The 14,212-nt window shown below is 37.1% G+C and overlaps 1 protein-coding gene across 6 annotated transcripts in view; it reads right to left on the reverse strand.

Annotated features, from left to right (window-relative positions):
* KDM6A (lysine demethylase 6A) overlaps positions 1-14,212 on the reverse strand; it is a 176,585-nt gene that overhangs the window by 89,667 nt on the left and 72,706 nt on the right. For all 6 annotated transcript variants that reach the window (XM_052663511.1, XM_052663509.1, XM_052663514.1 and 3 more), the window contains exon 5: positions 6,265-6,323. In XM_052663511.1, coding sequence (XP_052519471.1) covers positions 6,265-6,323 — 59 coding nt within the window. The remainder of the gene's footprint in view (positions 1-6,264; positions 6,324-14,212) is intronic.

Here is a 14,212-nt window from a genome sequence, read left to right on the forward strand (position 1 = left end):
TTGAACAATATATATCTATTCGTTAAGTTCTCCACGTTGTTTCCAAGTTTCCCTCGAATTCAACACTTGCAGACTCAATCTTCAATATCTCATTAGCAGATAACTGAAACAGACTCCTTAAAGACTCTCCTTGCTCTGCTCTGGCTTACCTATGCTTCTTCAAATATGTGGCTCCTCTGACTGCCTACTAATAACCATGATACTCAAGTCAAATCTCCATGTAGCATTTAAGGTCTGTGAGCAGTTATACCCACTCCCAGTCATGCCTTAACACTGCTCCTCTTCAAATGTGAGCTGGCACATCTCAGGAACTCCTTCATGCAAATATTAACCCTCTTGCTTTCACTGCTTCTCCTGAGGATAGTCTCCTGACCTGAAATATTTTCATTCTTCTGCTTCACTCTACATCCAATATTACCTTTACGACTCACCACCCGAACTCAATCCCTTTTTTTTTGCTTAGTATTAACCAGCAGTCAGGGCCACTCTATAAATCAAATCATTTTATTCTCTACTTACCAGTATACTATCTCCAGTTTTTCCAAGTGGTCTATTCCTTGAGGTCTACATTCCTCTTTTATTTTCAAATACTCTACACATTACAGGAAAATGTCTAGTATCCGTTTACTGGTGTCATCACTTTCATAGTTAGCAAACTGGACTTCTTGTTGAGAGGGTGGGAAGGGATGTTCCATAGTCTCTTTACTGATTAGAGTTCCCCTGAGCTAACAAAATAGATCTAAGTTCATTTTCATTTCCTTTTCTGAACTTTTCCCATCTTTCTCTCCTATGTGTTGCTTCCACCTCTTGGGGGTGAGAGAAGAAACAGAAAAAAGAATGTGTTTGTGTGTTAGGAGGGGGAGAGCGCTGTGTGGAGAAAACAGGTACAACTCAGACTAATTTTGGTCATCATTTTAATACACTCATATCTCACCAAACCATATGCAACCAGAACATGGTCTCTGTAGTGCAAGTTTGACTAAACCACCAACACATACAAATTCTGCTGACATCAGTATTCTGATCAACAGACAATTTCAGAACATGAGAAATCGCTACTTAAAACCATAAAATACTGTTAATGATATAATGCTTAGAAAGGCTTACAATTTTCAAATATTAAAGCATAATCTCTACTGAAATAAAAGTACATATTGCTATACATAACTATCCATGCATTTTTCTTCTTAAAATCTAAAAATGTTTTTTAATCACCATAATTATAACTATAGATTTTCAGTTTAAAATTTTACATTTAATGTTAGACACTAACAATTTTTTAAAGAAAATGATAAAAAACTAAAACCTTAATAGCACTACCTACAAAAAACATACATACTGACTATATTTTAAAGCAATGTTCATTTTTAATAAGGTTTCTAGAAAGTCATTTTTCAAAAAGCCTCCTTTAGAACTTTACCAAACTATAGAAAAATAATGATATTAAGTAAACATCCTGGCACAGTTTGAGCACATTTAAAGAGGCAAAATAAAACTTTTAAGTTCCCTGGAGCTAATAAAGGTGAATCTAGAGACTTTCCTCAGGCATATCTGATGGGATAAAGGAAGTAATTTCACAAGTTTTCATACTAATAAAAGAGAGAATACTTTAGCTCTGTATCAGTAATAACACATTCACAAAACAAATTAATACTTCCATACACACACACACACACACTTAGGAAATTTAGATGTTCCTTCTAAATGAGACAAATAGTAAGATTTGATGAAGAACTCAGAGACAGGTAAGATATTTAAAGGTAGAGATGGAAAGAGAAGGCAGACCAAACAAACTAAATGGTATAAAACAAGTTACATGGGTAAAAAATACTCAAAGACATTTTCAGCAAAATGTTAATACAGTAGTGACTCACACAAAGAATATATTTAGGGGAACAATAAGGGTAGAAAGATTATCTGAGGTTGAAACAGAGAGGATCTTAAATGTGAGGCTAAGTTAGAAGTATCATATACTGGTTTATTCACATTGACATTTGCTAATGTATTACCTCTTGGGTCTTTTGCCCTCTTCAGCCAACTTCATTTCATCACTGCGGACAGTGGGATTTTTTTCTCCTCTCCAGTGTGAAGTTTATGTTTTTGTTCATAATTTCCCTGAGGCTTAATCAGTCCAAACCCTTCCAAATTCTCTCTGGCAATCTATATGTCACTGGTAAGCATCATTTTACCAAAACTACCTTATTTATCTGCTAGTTTTTTCCAAAACAGAAGCAAACAGAATAAATTGAACATACATTAACATCGACTGCTTTATTTTAATAGAAATATACTTAAACTCTGGTCTAAGAGAATTAGTTTGCATAATGATAGCTCAGAAAACATATATTAAATATTAAGTTTTTGCCTGACTCCATGTTAAACAAGCCTCAAGGTCAATGGTGGTTATCTCGAATACATTAGGTTTATTTATGTTTATGTTTGCACTCAAAGCAGTGACTTTACAAGGCAAGCAAAGATTACTATACCCTTAAGAACACTTGGTAACTGGTACAAATAATTGGTACACTTGTAATTGGAAATGAGTCCTGGAGAAAATTCACTTGTAACGTGTTAACATCTCCGTCTTTTTGAACTCACCTCCATCTCATTACCCTACTCCTTGCTAATGTCAACATAATAATCATCACTACATTTCCTTACCAGGCCTTATTAATCAGATTTAGGAAGCTAATTTCCAAAATCCTCTGCCTCTGGCAAAGAATTATGTAGCTGTTAGATGTGCTACCATAAGATCATTCTGATATTGATCAGTGGGGATACAAAAGGTTACAAGCTAAAGAAAGAGGAATGGTAGGATTTTCAAGGGGGTATATTCAGAAATATGGCTACAAGTTATAATAATTTACTACTGTACATGGTTCAAATTTTTTCACTCAAAGATATGTTTCTTATTATAAAGGCAAGGAAAAGCTCAGTTCAAGGTACCCTTAGCAATTTGCCACCCTCATGAAGTGAAGGCATGGGCATAAACATGGAAAGGAATGGCTTTATAGATGCTGGTTCTAGCTCTCTGCTGCATGTATTTTACTTTGGACTTCTATGGCTTCCTTTCTTCTGCTGGATATATAATTTTTAAGTCTGGTCACAAGTTACTGTGTATGATAATAGTAAAATTAAATAATTATGATAAATCTACTGAGAATTTAACCGTTGCTCTGTTTCTGACATTGGGCTCCTCAAACTGAAAGTAGAAAAACTGACCAAGTTACTGAATTGACTCAAGAGGCTAACATCAACTCAAAAAGAAAAAAGGTTGGGGGGGGGGGGGGGAGGGTGCAACATAATAGGGCAAGAAACAAGACAGAGTAACAAGATAAAACCCATAGTTGATAAAAGTGCTCTTAGTAATTTATTAGGTCACTATCACCAATTTCAACACACATGTTGGTTGCATGCTTTCTTCTCAAATACTTAATCTAATTAAATACCAACAGACATCATTTCCAAATATTAAATTCTACTTAAACTATAAATGTTCCAGAGCTAGACCATTCTGAGCTAACAATACAAAAAAGGCATGCCATACCTTTCTCTGCAAATATTTTTTCAACAAGTGCCAAAGCACTTAAGTGTGTGTGTGGGGGCGGCTGCTCCCAGAAATTAATAGCTACCTATAAATAAAACAAACAAAAAAATCCCCACACAAATTTAGTCTTAACCTAGGAAGTTCCGATCCATTAAGGCTATACTCTAAAACTCTCACCAAGCACCTACTCCAAGCTTTCTAATTTTGTGGCTGTTCAAGTTATAATCAAGTAAGTAAAAGCAAAATTGGGGGCAGTCTGTGAAAGAACATATTTGATCAGGAAAACAGAAAATATACATCCATGAAGGATTAAGAGAGAGTGTGAATGACTTCCTTGGTGGTCTAGCAGTTAACAATTCACCACATCCCCGAGCAGCTAAGCCCTCACACCACAACCACTGAGCGCATGTGCCACAAGCAGAGAGCCTGTGTGCTGCAACTAAGACTCAAGCAGACAAAGTAAATAAAGAAAAACTTTACAAAAGAAACAGCAGGGTGAGATGTATCACTTCAGGGAGCAGCTAGAGCTGAAACTTAAGACAGGAGAAAATGGTAACCAGGACAGGATCAACAAAACAGAAGGCACTTAGTAATTCAGAGATTGTATCATTGTTACATAGTTTCATTAAGGCAACTGAAGGACACAGAAATCATATGCAGATAAAAAATCAAAGATACAGTTTTCCACACTACAAGCCCCCTAACTTGACATGGTCACACACTTTTTAATGCAATCCAATTTTGAAATGATGATGCTTTCACCTCACTATTAATTTTATGCTTTTATATGTGATCTACAGAGTTCACAAGTTATCACAGGTAGGTGAAAACTAACTCGTGTGAGGTATACCTGTCCATTTCTAAAAGTGTAGTGTTCCTTGCCTTGAGTTTCACCTAAATTATTTCTGGCTGGCCATAAAGATTGTACAAATACGCCCAGAAGAACAATTATAAATACTGATTAAAAATAATGACCTATCAATCTTCAAACTTGCAGACAGACTACAATAGACAAAATAATTAGAGTGAGAAATCTGAGCATAAGCTTGCTTCTGCAACCAATTACATAATACTGAGTTACACACACACACATCTCTTGTTTTCTTCATCTATAAAATTAAGGGAGAAAACTAATTAATCTCTAAGGCCATTTCTGGTTCTAAAAGTCTTCTATAAATAGGATCTTTAAGAACCTAAGAGATTTTAAAACACTCCTCATCTACTCTTGATGATACATGATACACTGCGTACAAGTTAGGAGGCTTAAATTTTAGACTGTTCTACAACAATGTATAATTTAGAAGAAAAATATTACAAAACTTCTTTATAAAGACCAATTACAGCTTTGTAAAGTTTACCATGAAAATGAATAATTTGAACGATTATAATACTCTATCCATACAGATGTTCTCTAACAATGCAGTATTTCCATTGATAATCAAAAACCAACAGGACCAAAACCAAAGAGGAAAGAAAAGGCATCTGGGAAAAGTGATTATGTTTGAAGTTTCCTCTTTAGAGCAATCATATCACATCATTGCCAATGCACATTAAAAGCTCTGTAATAAATATCCATGGTGCCCATCAGGTATATGACAGGGTTATAACCTTTGGTAAAAATGTTCCTCTGGACTTCCGCAGCACTCACTCAAGCTTAAAATTATGCAGACTAGAAAGGACTCTGACAAAGTTGAATAAATTTCCAAAAAAAAAAATCTACATAGGGCTTTACAGTTTACAAAACGTACATTATCTCATTTGATTATCAAAACTCTATTAGAGTAGAAAAGACAATTAACTGCAATGTACTTAACACACACACGAGCAAACAGATCAAACTAAAAGTGCTGAGATAGAATACCAATCTGTCAACTATGTTCTTTCCACTAGAGAATGCTACTGTCTTGTCTGGTAAACAGAAAAACAACAAGGGGGCAAAGGCCATAGTAACAGGATCTGATATACTTTACAGTTTATAAAATCTTACATGTCTATTAATGTCTGACTCTGAAGGTGGCACCATTATTACTATTTTACAGAAGAGAGAATTGAGAGTTTAAAATCTAGTCCCTAGCTACTAGAAATTGGAAAGTAGAGTCGGACACGACTGAGCAACTTCACTTTCGCTTTTCACTTTCATGCATTGGAGAAGGAAATGGCAACCCACTCCAGTGTTCTTGCCTGGAGAACCCCAGGAACGGGGGAGCCTCGGAGGCTGCCGTCTATGGGGTCGCACAGAGTCGGACACGACTGAAGTGACTTAGCGGCAGCAGCAGTGTATGTACATGTGCATGTGCGTTTTGGTGAAGGAGGAAGGGAAGGAGCAGTCAATATGTCTAAAAGTCTGAAAAGCAAATACTGGTCATCATACATCACTCACCCACAAACCTTGAAAACAAAGAGCACAATCATTCCCCTGTTCAAATAACCTGGGGACCACCAGGTATAATAAGTATTACAGAAATTCCAAAAGCTTTCTAATGTAAGTATTCTTTATACCAGATTCTTTTAGGAACATATACATTTTGAATTATCTAAGGTGGGTCAATATCTCTAAAGGAACAAAGTAATAATTCCAAGAGATTATTGGAAAGTGTAGGCTTATTGATATTAAAATATTTTGTATTTATTACACATACATACACACACAAACAAAAAAATGCAAACAAAAGCTATATACTAGAAACAACTGAGTTACTAGTTTCACATTAACTTACCACTGAAATGCATTGTAATGGAAGTAGACCAAACCAAGACCATATAAAAAGGCAGCATTCTGAAAAGAAAGGGAAAAAAGAGACTTTTCAGAAAAGCATTTATGTCTAATACATATGTTATTATTATAAATTATAGTAACCACGATGTTTTAAGTTATTAACACTCTATCCTGCATTACAATATATTTACAATATATCTTTAAAACACCAAAATAGCTTAAGAGTCAACAGATAGCACAGAATCCAATCAACTTGGACAGATCCTGTGGTTTCTTTTCAATCAAACTTGTCCTGAAGTAAAATTCTGTCAGCAACATATAGATGGCCAATGGACATATGAAAAGATGCTCAACATCACTAATTATTAGAGAAATGCAAATCAAAACTACAATTAGGTATCACCTCACACCAGTCAGAATGCTGCTGCTGCTAAGTCGCTTCAGTCGTGTCCGACTCTGTGCGACCCCAGAGACGGCAGCCCACCAGGTATTTTATTTGGGAAGTTACCCTAGAAAACACCAGTAATGGATCTGGAGAAGTAAAGCAGGGAAGGGAAGGAAGCTAAGAAAGGGTGTAGTATGGATGACTATGGGCTTCCCAGGTGGCTCAGTGGTCAAGAATCCGCCTGCTAATGCAGGAGACATGGGTTTCATCCCTGGGTCAGGAAGGTCCCCTGGAGAAGAAAACGGCAACCCACTCTAGTACTCTTACCTAGAGAATCCCATGGGCAGAGGAGCCTGGCATGCTACAGCCCATGATATCACAAAAGAGATGGATACCACTTGGTGACTAAACAACAGCCACAACATGAATGGCTATGCAGCTGTGGGCAACAGGGACTCAATCCTACTGGGAATTTCTAGGAGACAGTAAAGAACATTCTCAGAGTCATTTTGTGCTAGGTGTGAGCCAACTATAGTCCTTATCCCACAGCTGCTGTCATTCAATGAATGCAGAAAAGAACCAGTGATATTTAAAGTCCAAAGTATAATAAACACCTAGGAGACTTATTGGTATGCAGTTATTCTTTTTAATACTAAAATCTGTTCTAGGGTCATATTATATATTTCCTTTGCATTCTATGTACCCTTCTGGAAGCACTGAAAAAGTTTTAAGTATATCTTAAAATGCAATAAATATGGAAATTTAATTTCATTAGATCCTCATTACCCTCAATTCTCTGAATGAGAAAACTACATGCTACAGGGGTATTCACAAAGATCTCAGAAAACATCGGATTCAAAAGTTCATATTCAAATTTTTTAAATTTAGTTGAAAATGGCTTCAATCAGGATCACTCCTTTACCATCCCACCCTATGGCTGAAATAAAGTGAACTTTTACTAGGTATTGAGAACAATACTCAAGGGTTGAACAAGCTGAACTGATTAAAATGTACTCTCTCCCACACTCTACTTACTGTGTGTGTAGAGGGGGGAGGTATGATATTCAGAATACAAGAGTAGTTAATTCAAAATGTTCTACCCAAGAAAGTCTACATTTGAATCACAACCGTCTCCCTAGGTGGGGGGAGATGGAGGGGAAGAGACCATGGCTGAATAATAATAGAGAGCATCTATCACCAAATTAGTTAACTGCCAGAGAAAGTAGTGTGGTATGTGGTGGAAATTTGAGTTTATTGAGGAATCTTTCTGCTTTCAGTACATATCCTGCATTCTCTCAACTTTCTCTGTTCATAGTTCATCCTTCCCCCTCTAGGAAAGCTTATTGTCACCACCCGTGCCACTGTATAAATTCTATCAGTCCATCTAGATCTATTATGCCATTTTCCCTATGGAGCTTTGTTGTTTCTCCCACCTCAAGCCAGAGGTAATCTTTACAACCTCTAAATTTTGCCTTAGTACAATGTCCCTAGCATGCGACATGGTACAACAGTAAGAATTTAATTTTATGCAAAATGCTAACATCATTTCTTTTAAAAGGTTCTAATATGCTGGGCAGTGCATTAAAAAGTAGAGACATCACTTTGCCGACTAAGATGCGTATCGTCAAAGCTATGGTTTTTCCAGTAGTCGTATGGATGTGAGAGTTGGACCACCAAGAAGTATGGGCGCCAAAAACTGATGCTTTCGAATTCTGGTGTTTGAGAGTCCCCTGGATTACAAGTAGATCAAACCAGTCAATACTAAAGGAAATCAACCCTGAATATTCATTGGAGGGACTGATGCTGAAGCTCCAACACTTTGGCCACCTGATGTGAAGAGCTGACTCACTGGAAAAGACCCTGATTTTGGGAAAGACTGAAGGCAAAAGAAGTGGGCAGTAGAGATGAGATGGTTAGATACCATCACCGACATGAATTTTAACACAATTGAGGACAAGGAAGCCTAGAGAGCTACAGGCCATGGGGTCTCAAAGAGTTAGCGACTTGAACAACAACAGCTGTTTGAGGTGGCTGAAATGAAAGAGTTAAGAGAGATTAAGAAAATTGCTCAAAGAGACAGCGGCAGACACAGCAACTGAATCTAGGTCTGCCTCCAGAGCTGACTCCTTTAACTACTGTATTTTTGTTATTTGTGTATTGACTAACCTCCATACCATCAGATAAAAATGTAATCATCTCTGTTTACCCTCGCCTAGCATGCACAGTGCTCTCCACCTAGCAGATGCCTGAAAGTCTAGTAAACTGCATCCCCAGTTCAGTATCAAGTTCAGTTCCCTGGGTGACAAGGAATTAGTATGAGGGATAGTCCCTATTAATCAGGAGCTTATACATCTCAGCAAGAAGGCAAGTCTCATTTTTCCATAATAGAAGACAATGTAATTTGAATATTTATTGAGCACCTTTTATGAGTCATAATAGAGTTACTGGCACTGGGAAGACAGAAGTGAACAAAACAGACAATAATTCCTACCATCAATTAATTTATAATCTAAAGACAAATGACTATTAAGTTTCATGAATAATGTATTCCAAGCTGTAACCATTTAAGAGTTAATTAAGGATTATATAATAAAGACTAGGAAAAGAGGTAGAACTTGGGTACTGTATCTTAAGGATGGTTAGGAAAGAAGGAAAAACAAGCCACCTCAGCCAGTGGTTCTAATCCACACACTTTTGGAAATAGTGACCTGGGGCTGTGAATGGCTACGTGCCTTGATAAAAATGTATTCCCTCCCAAGGTATACTCTCATCAAAAATGCCAATAGCAGCCCCACTGAGAAACACGGGTCTAGGCAGAAGGATGACCTGAGCAAAGGCACTGATAGGAGAATGAGTTTAAATGTGATGAAGTCATTTTCCAATCTACTGTGAGAAGTTAGGGGATTCAGTTTAGTTCAGTCACTCAGTCGTGTCTGACTCTTTGCGACCCCATGAATTGCAGCACGCCAGGCCTCCCTGTCCATCACCAACTCCTGGAGTTCACTCAAACTCATGTCCATCAAGTCGGTGATGCCATCCAGCCATCTCAGCCTCTGTTGTCCCCTTCTCCTCCTGCCTCCAATCCCTCCCACCATCAGAGTCTTTTCCAATGAGTCAACTCTTCACATGAGGTGGCCAAAGTACTGGAGCTTCAGCTTTAGCATCATTCCTTCCCAAGCACACCTAGGGCTGATCTCCTTCAAAATGGACTGGTTGGATCTCCTTGCAGTCCAGGGGACTCTCAGGAGTCTTCTCCAACACCACAGTTCAAAAGCATCAATTCTTCGGTGCTCAGCCTTCTTCACAGTCCAACCCTCACATCCATACATGACCACTGGAAAAACCATAGCCTTGACTAGACGGACCTTAGTCGGCAAAGTAATGTCTCTGCTTTTGAATATGCTATCTAGGTTGGTCATAACTTTCCTTCCAAGGATTAAGTGTCTTAATTTCATGGCTGCAATCACCATCTGCAGTGATTTTGGAGCCCCCAAATGTAAAGTCTGACACTGTTTCCACTGTTTCCCCATCTATTTCCCATGAAGTGATGAGGAGTAGCTTTCTGAGAAATATATTATTTATAAAACAAACTCCTGCTTCAGTCCAAATCCTTAGAGGTTATTAGAACATCTCTATCAGGTATCAGCAAACTATGGCACATGGGCCAATCCAGCCAGCCATCAATTTTTGTAAATAAAGTAGTACTGAAACATAGCTACACCCACTCATTTATTTACTTGCTGTCTATAGCTGCTTCCAGATCCAACAGTAGAGCCCAACAGTTACAACACAGAGACTATCTGGCTTATGAAATCTAAAACTGTTACTCTGCTGCCCTTTACAAAAGAAGTTTATCAACTTCTGACCTAGACTGTATTACAGTACTCATCACAATCCCAAATTAAGAAATTATAACAGTAAGATTACAATTCATTTATATTGAAGGCTTTTTATACTATGTCTAAAGTTATTCTCAAGGATATGTGGTTCATTAAGTCAGCAGTTGGCAACCTCATATTAGACTCTCTTACTGCCAAATTTTCTTAAATCTGTCTATGAAATCCCATAGAAGCCACTGTCATCAATCCTCTTTTTCCTGGCTACTTCCACTGAGGAAAAGTTGGTGACATAAGAACTCTTGCTAGTGAGATTTCTACCATGGGGTTTCTGAGAAAGCTTTTGCTTTCTTTGCATAAAGAACAGAAGATTTCTGCTTTCTTCTCCTTCCACCTGTTAATATGTCATGGTCACCAGAGTGAGGAAGGTATTAACAGTCAATCAAACTGGGTACTCGCCACCTGTTGAATGTACTACAAATACCTGAAACTCTATGAATCTTACATTGTATGGGAGACTCTGAAACCACAATGACAGCAATCTCACCAGTTAACCAAGCCAAAAAGTAATCCTACTTTTCCTCTCCTACCTCCTCCCCACCAATAAGCCAAATTCATCCTTTTCACAAAGTTCATTTTACAATCTCAAAGCTTTTGAATCTATCCCCTTCTCCACTTTTACTGCCTTTCTCTAGGTAATTTAGGACTTTGTCTACTTGGCCTGTTTCAACAGTTTCCTAACTCAGCTCCCAAACCTTAGCCTCCCTTTCCATACACCTGCCCCTATCCTTTTCAACATACTTTCCACACCACTGTCAAAGAGCTTGCAAAAACTCAAACATTTTTAACTCTTATTTTAAACTCCTTTGAAGATTCCTTACAACCTAGCCTGACTATAAAGGTCTTCATTTTATGACTCTTGCTCAACTTTCCCAATCTCAGAGCCACCACTTCAACTAGGACAAATGACATGCAAACCTATGAATAAAATATGCTCTTACACATTTCCATGATTTTAAACACATCTGCTTCCTTTGCTGAAAAAGCCAATGCCATCATTCCTTCAACTATTTCTCAATTTGGCAAATTCCTATCCATCACACTCATCATTCGTGTCTTCTTTCCACAAGTATCATCATTATCTGACACATTCCCAAGTGCAAACAGAGTTAAGCTTTTTGAAACAAGTTTCCAAATGAATACTCATGTCTATTACAGATAGGCCCTTTATCTCCTCCATTAGAAATGAGCTTGTAAAAAGGTAGAGACAGAACTCAAGACATCTTTTGATCCCTATGGTAAAGTAACAAGCATATAGAAGTTATTAGGGAAAGGTGTACTGCTGAATAAATCAGTATCTTACAGCCTTAAATAACTTGTTACACATTTTCATAAAAGAATTTAATACTTTGCTCAATCAATTTATACAGAATCATTTCCTTAATACAGTCCAAACTACCTTTTGGACACCACCGTTCCTAGTTACAATAATATATAGCAAAAGAGGTTGTTAAAGCTCATTACATCAATCAGGTCCAAAGTTAAAGCAACAGCGCAGAAGTTCTGCTTCCATGAAACTAATATAACATTGTAAATCAACTATACTCTCCCCACCCCCCCCAAAACACAAAAACAAAAAACTCTGCTTCCAAAATCTAGGCATAGTATTGTGTAGTGATCATGAAATCAGGCTAGAGCGGCCATCACTCTAGCCACTTGTCACATCACTCTAGCCGCTTGGCTTGTCACTACTGACTCACAAAACAAGTTAACTGAGTCATAATTTCATAGGGTTATTTTGAGGAATTAAGATCATACATGTAAAATACTCAAAATAACAACCTGACACTTGGGATACTTGTGAGAAGTAAGGGAGGCAATGTATCTATCACCAACAACAAAACATATCTAGTACATGGTAATTGCTCAATGGATAGAATATGATACATAAAATTCTCAGTAAGTCTCACATGCTGTAAAAAAAAAAAAATTACACGTGAAAGATAAGAAGATTCAAAAGCAAAAGAGAGTTGTGGACAAGACTACTCAAATCCCATGCAACATAAGCAGAGGATTTCAGGAGTAGTAAACAGAACCTGGAGACAGCCTAAAACACTCAAGCAAGAAGCTCAGCATGGTGATAGGCTGTCATGGTCGATATTAAAAATGAACAATGAAGTTGCAATGCTGGCAATCATTGAATGAGAGCAGAGCTGGCAGGTGCTGAAATGATGAAAATAGCTACGGATGTGCCTTTCTGAGGAAGAGCCCTGGATAAAGATACTTGTGTCTAATTTTCTTAAAATCTAGACTACAGAACTCCTGCTACGAGTGCAGCAGTCAAGCTGAGAGTTTTTCTCTTTCCTACTTAAGTTTATACTTACACTCTCCATTATCCAAGGAAAAATTTTAAGTGAAACAAGGTTTTCACAGCATACAGACATAATTCCCTTATTTACCAATAATAGGGATTAATTTCTATTATTAATATAGTCTATTTTGCAACAACATTGTTTGCAGTCCTATTATCATGATCAGACAAAATAAGACATTTCTCAGCCTCTCTTGCAGCTGAAAGTTTTCAAATTACTACATTCTCATAAGTGAGATGTGTATGAAGGGATTGTAAAATCTCATGATTCCCTTCAAAGAAAGGGCTGTTGCACTCTGCTTTCTCTTCCTCTGACCAGGTCCTTGGAATGTAGAACCAGCTCCTAGGCATTAGATAAAGACAACTCAAGAAAGAAAAAATATAGACCAATTTCAATTATGAACAAAGATGCAAAGATGTTACATATTTAGCAATCCCAATCCACATATAACTAACAACAATAAAAACTTACTGCTAACTTGAATTTACTTCAGAAATGCAAAACTGATTTAAGGAGAAAAAACATAAAATTATCTCAAAGGATACTGGAAAAGTATTTTCATACAAAAGAAAAATGCTGACTTTCAACCAAAAATTTTTGAAGTTAGTTGTCATTAGAGTAAGGATGTTCATTTCCGTTCTTAGATTGTTATTTACTAAAAAGAAAAAAAAGAACTTAAAGTAATCATACTTCGAACATTTAAAGTAATGTAAATTACACCTCAAAAGAGCTGGAAAGAAAAATCAGCTATTTTTGTGGAGTTAATTAGTTTATATGGAAAAACAAGCAATAAAGAAAGGACAGTCAGGGAAACCCTAAAAACAACAATGGGGAAAGGATGCTGTAGCAGTACCATATATGTGCTGTATATGTAGTATAAACATGGGCTTCCCTGGTGGCTCGGACGGTAAAGAATCCGCCTGCAATGTGGGAGACCTGGATTCAATTCCTGGGTTGGGAAGATCCCATGGAGGAGGACGTGGCAACTCACTCCAGTATTCTTTCCCCACAGACAGGGGAGCCTGGTGGACTACAGTCCATTAGGTTGCAAAAAGTCGGACACAACTGAGCAACTAAGCACAGTATAAACATATTGCAAAACCTCTAGAAGTAAAATAGTATAGTATTAATTCATGCACAGACTAATGAAATAGACCAGACAAACTATAAATAGACAAATCTGCATATGAAAATTTACCATACAACTAAGGCAACATCTCAAATTAGTAGGGAAAAGATGAATTTTTTAAAACAATATATTGTATTGAGATAATTAACCATAGGAAAAGAATAAACTTAGATGTTCCTCACACTACAAATTAGGGATAAATCCCAAATGGATCAAGACTTAAATTA

The sequence above is a fragment of the Budorcas taxicolor genome, chromosome X (assembly GCF_023091745.1).
Source record: "Budorcas taxicolor isolate Tak-1 chromosome X, Takin1.1, whole genome shotgun sequence".
In the NCBI taxonomy this organism is placed as follows: Eukaryota; Metazoa; Chordata; class Mammalia; order Artiodactyla; family Bovidae; genus Budorcas; species Budorcas taxicolor.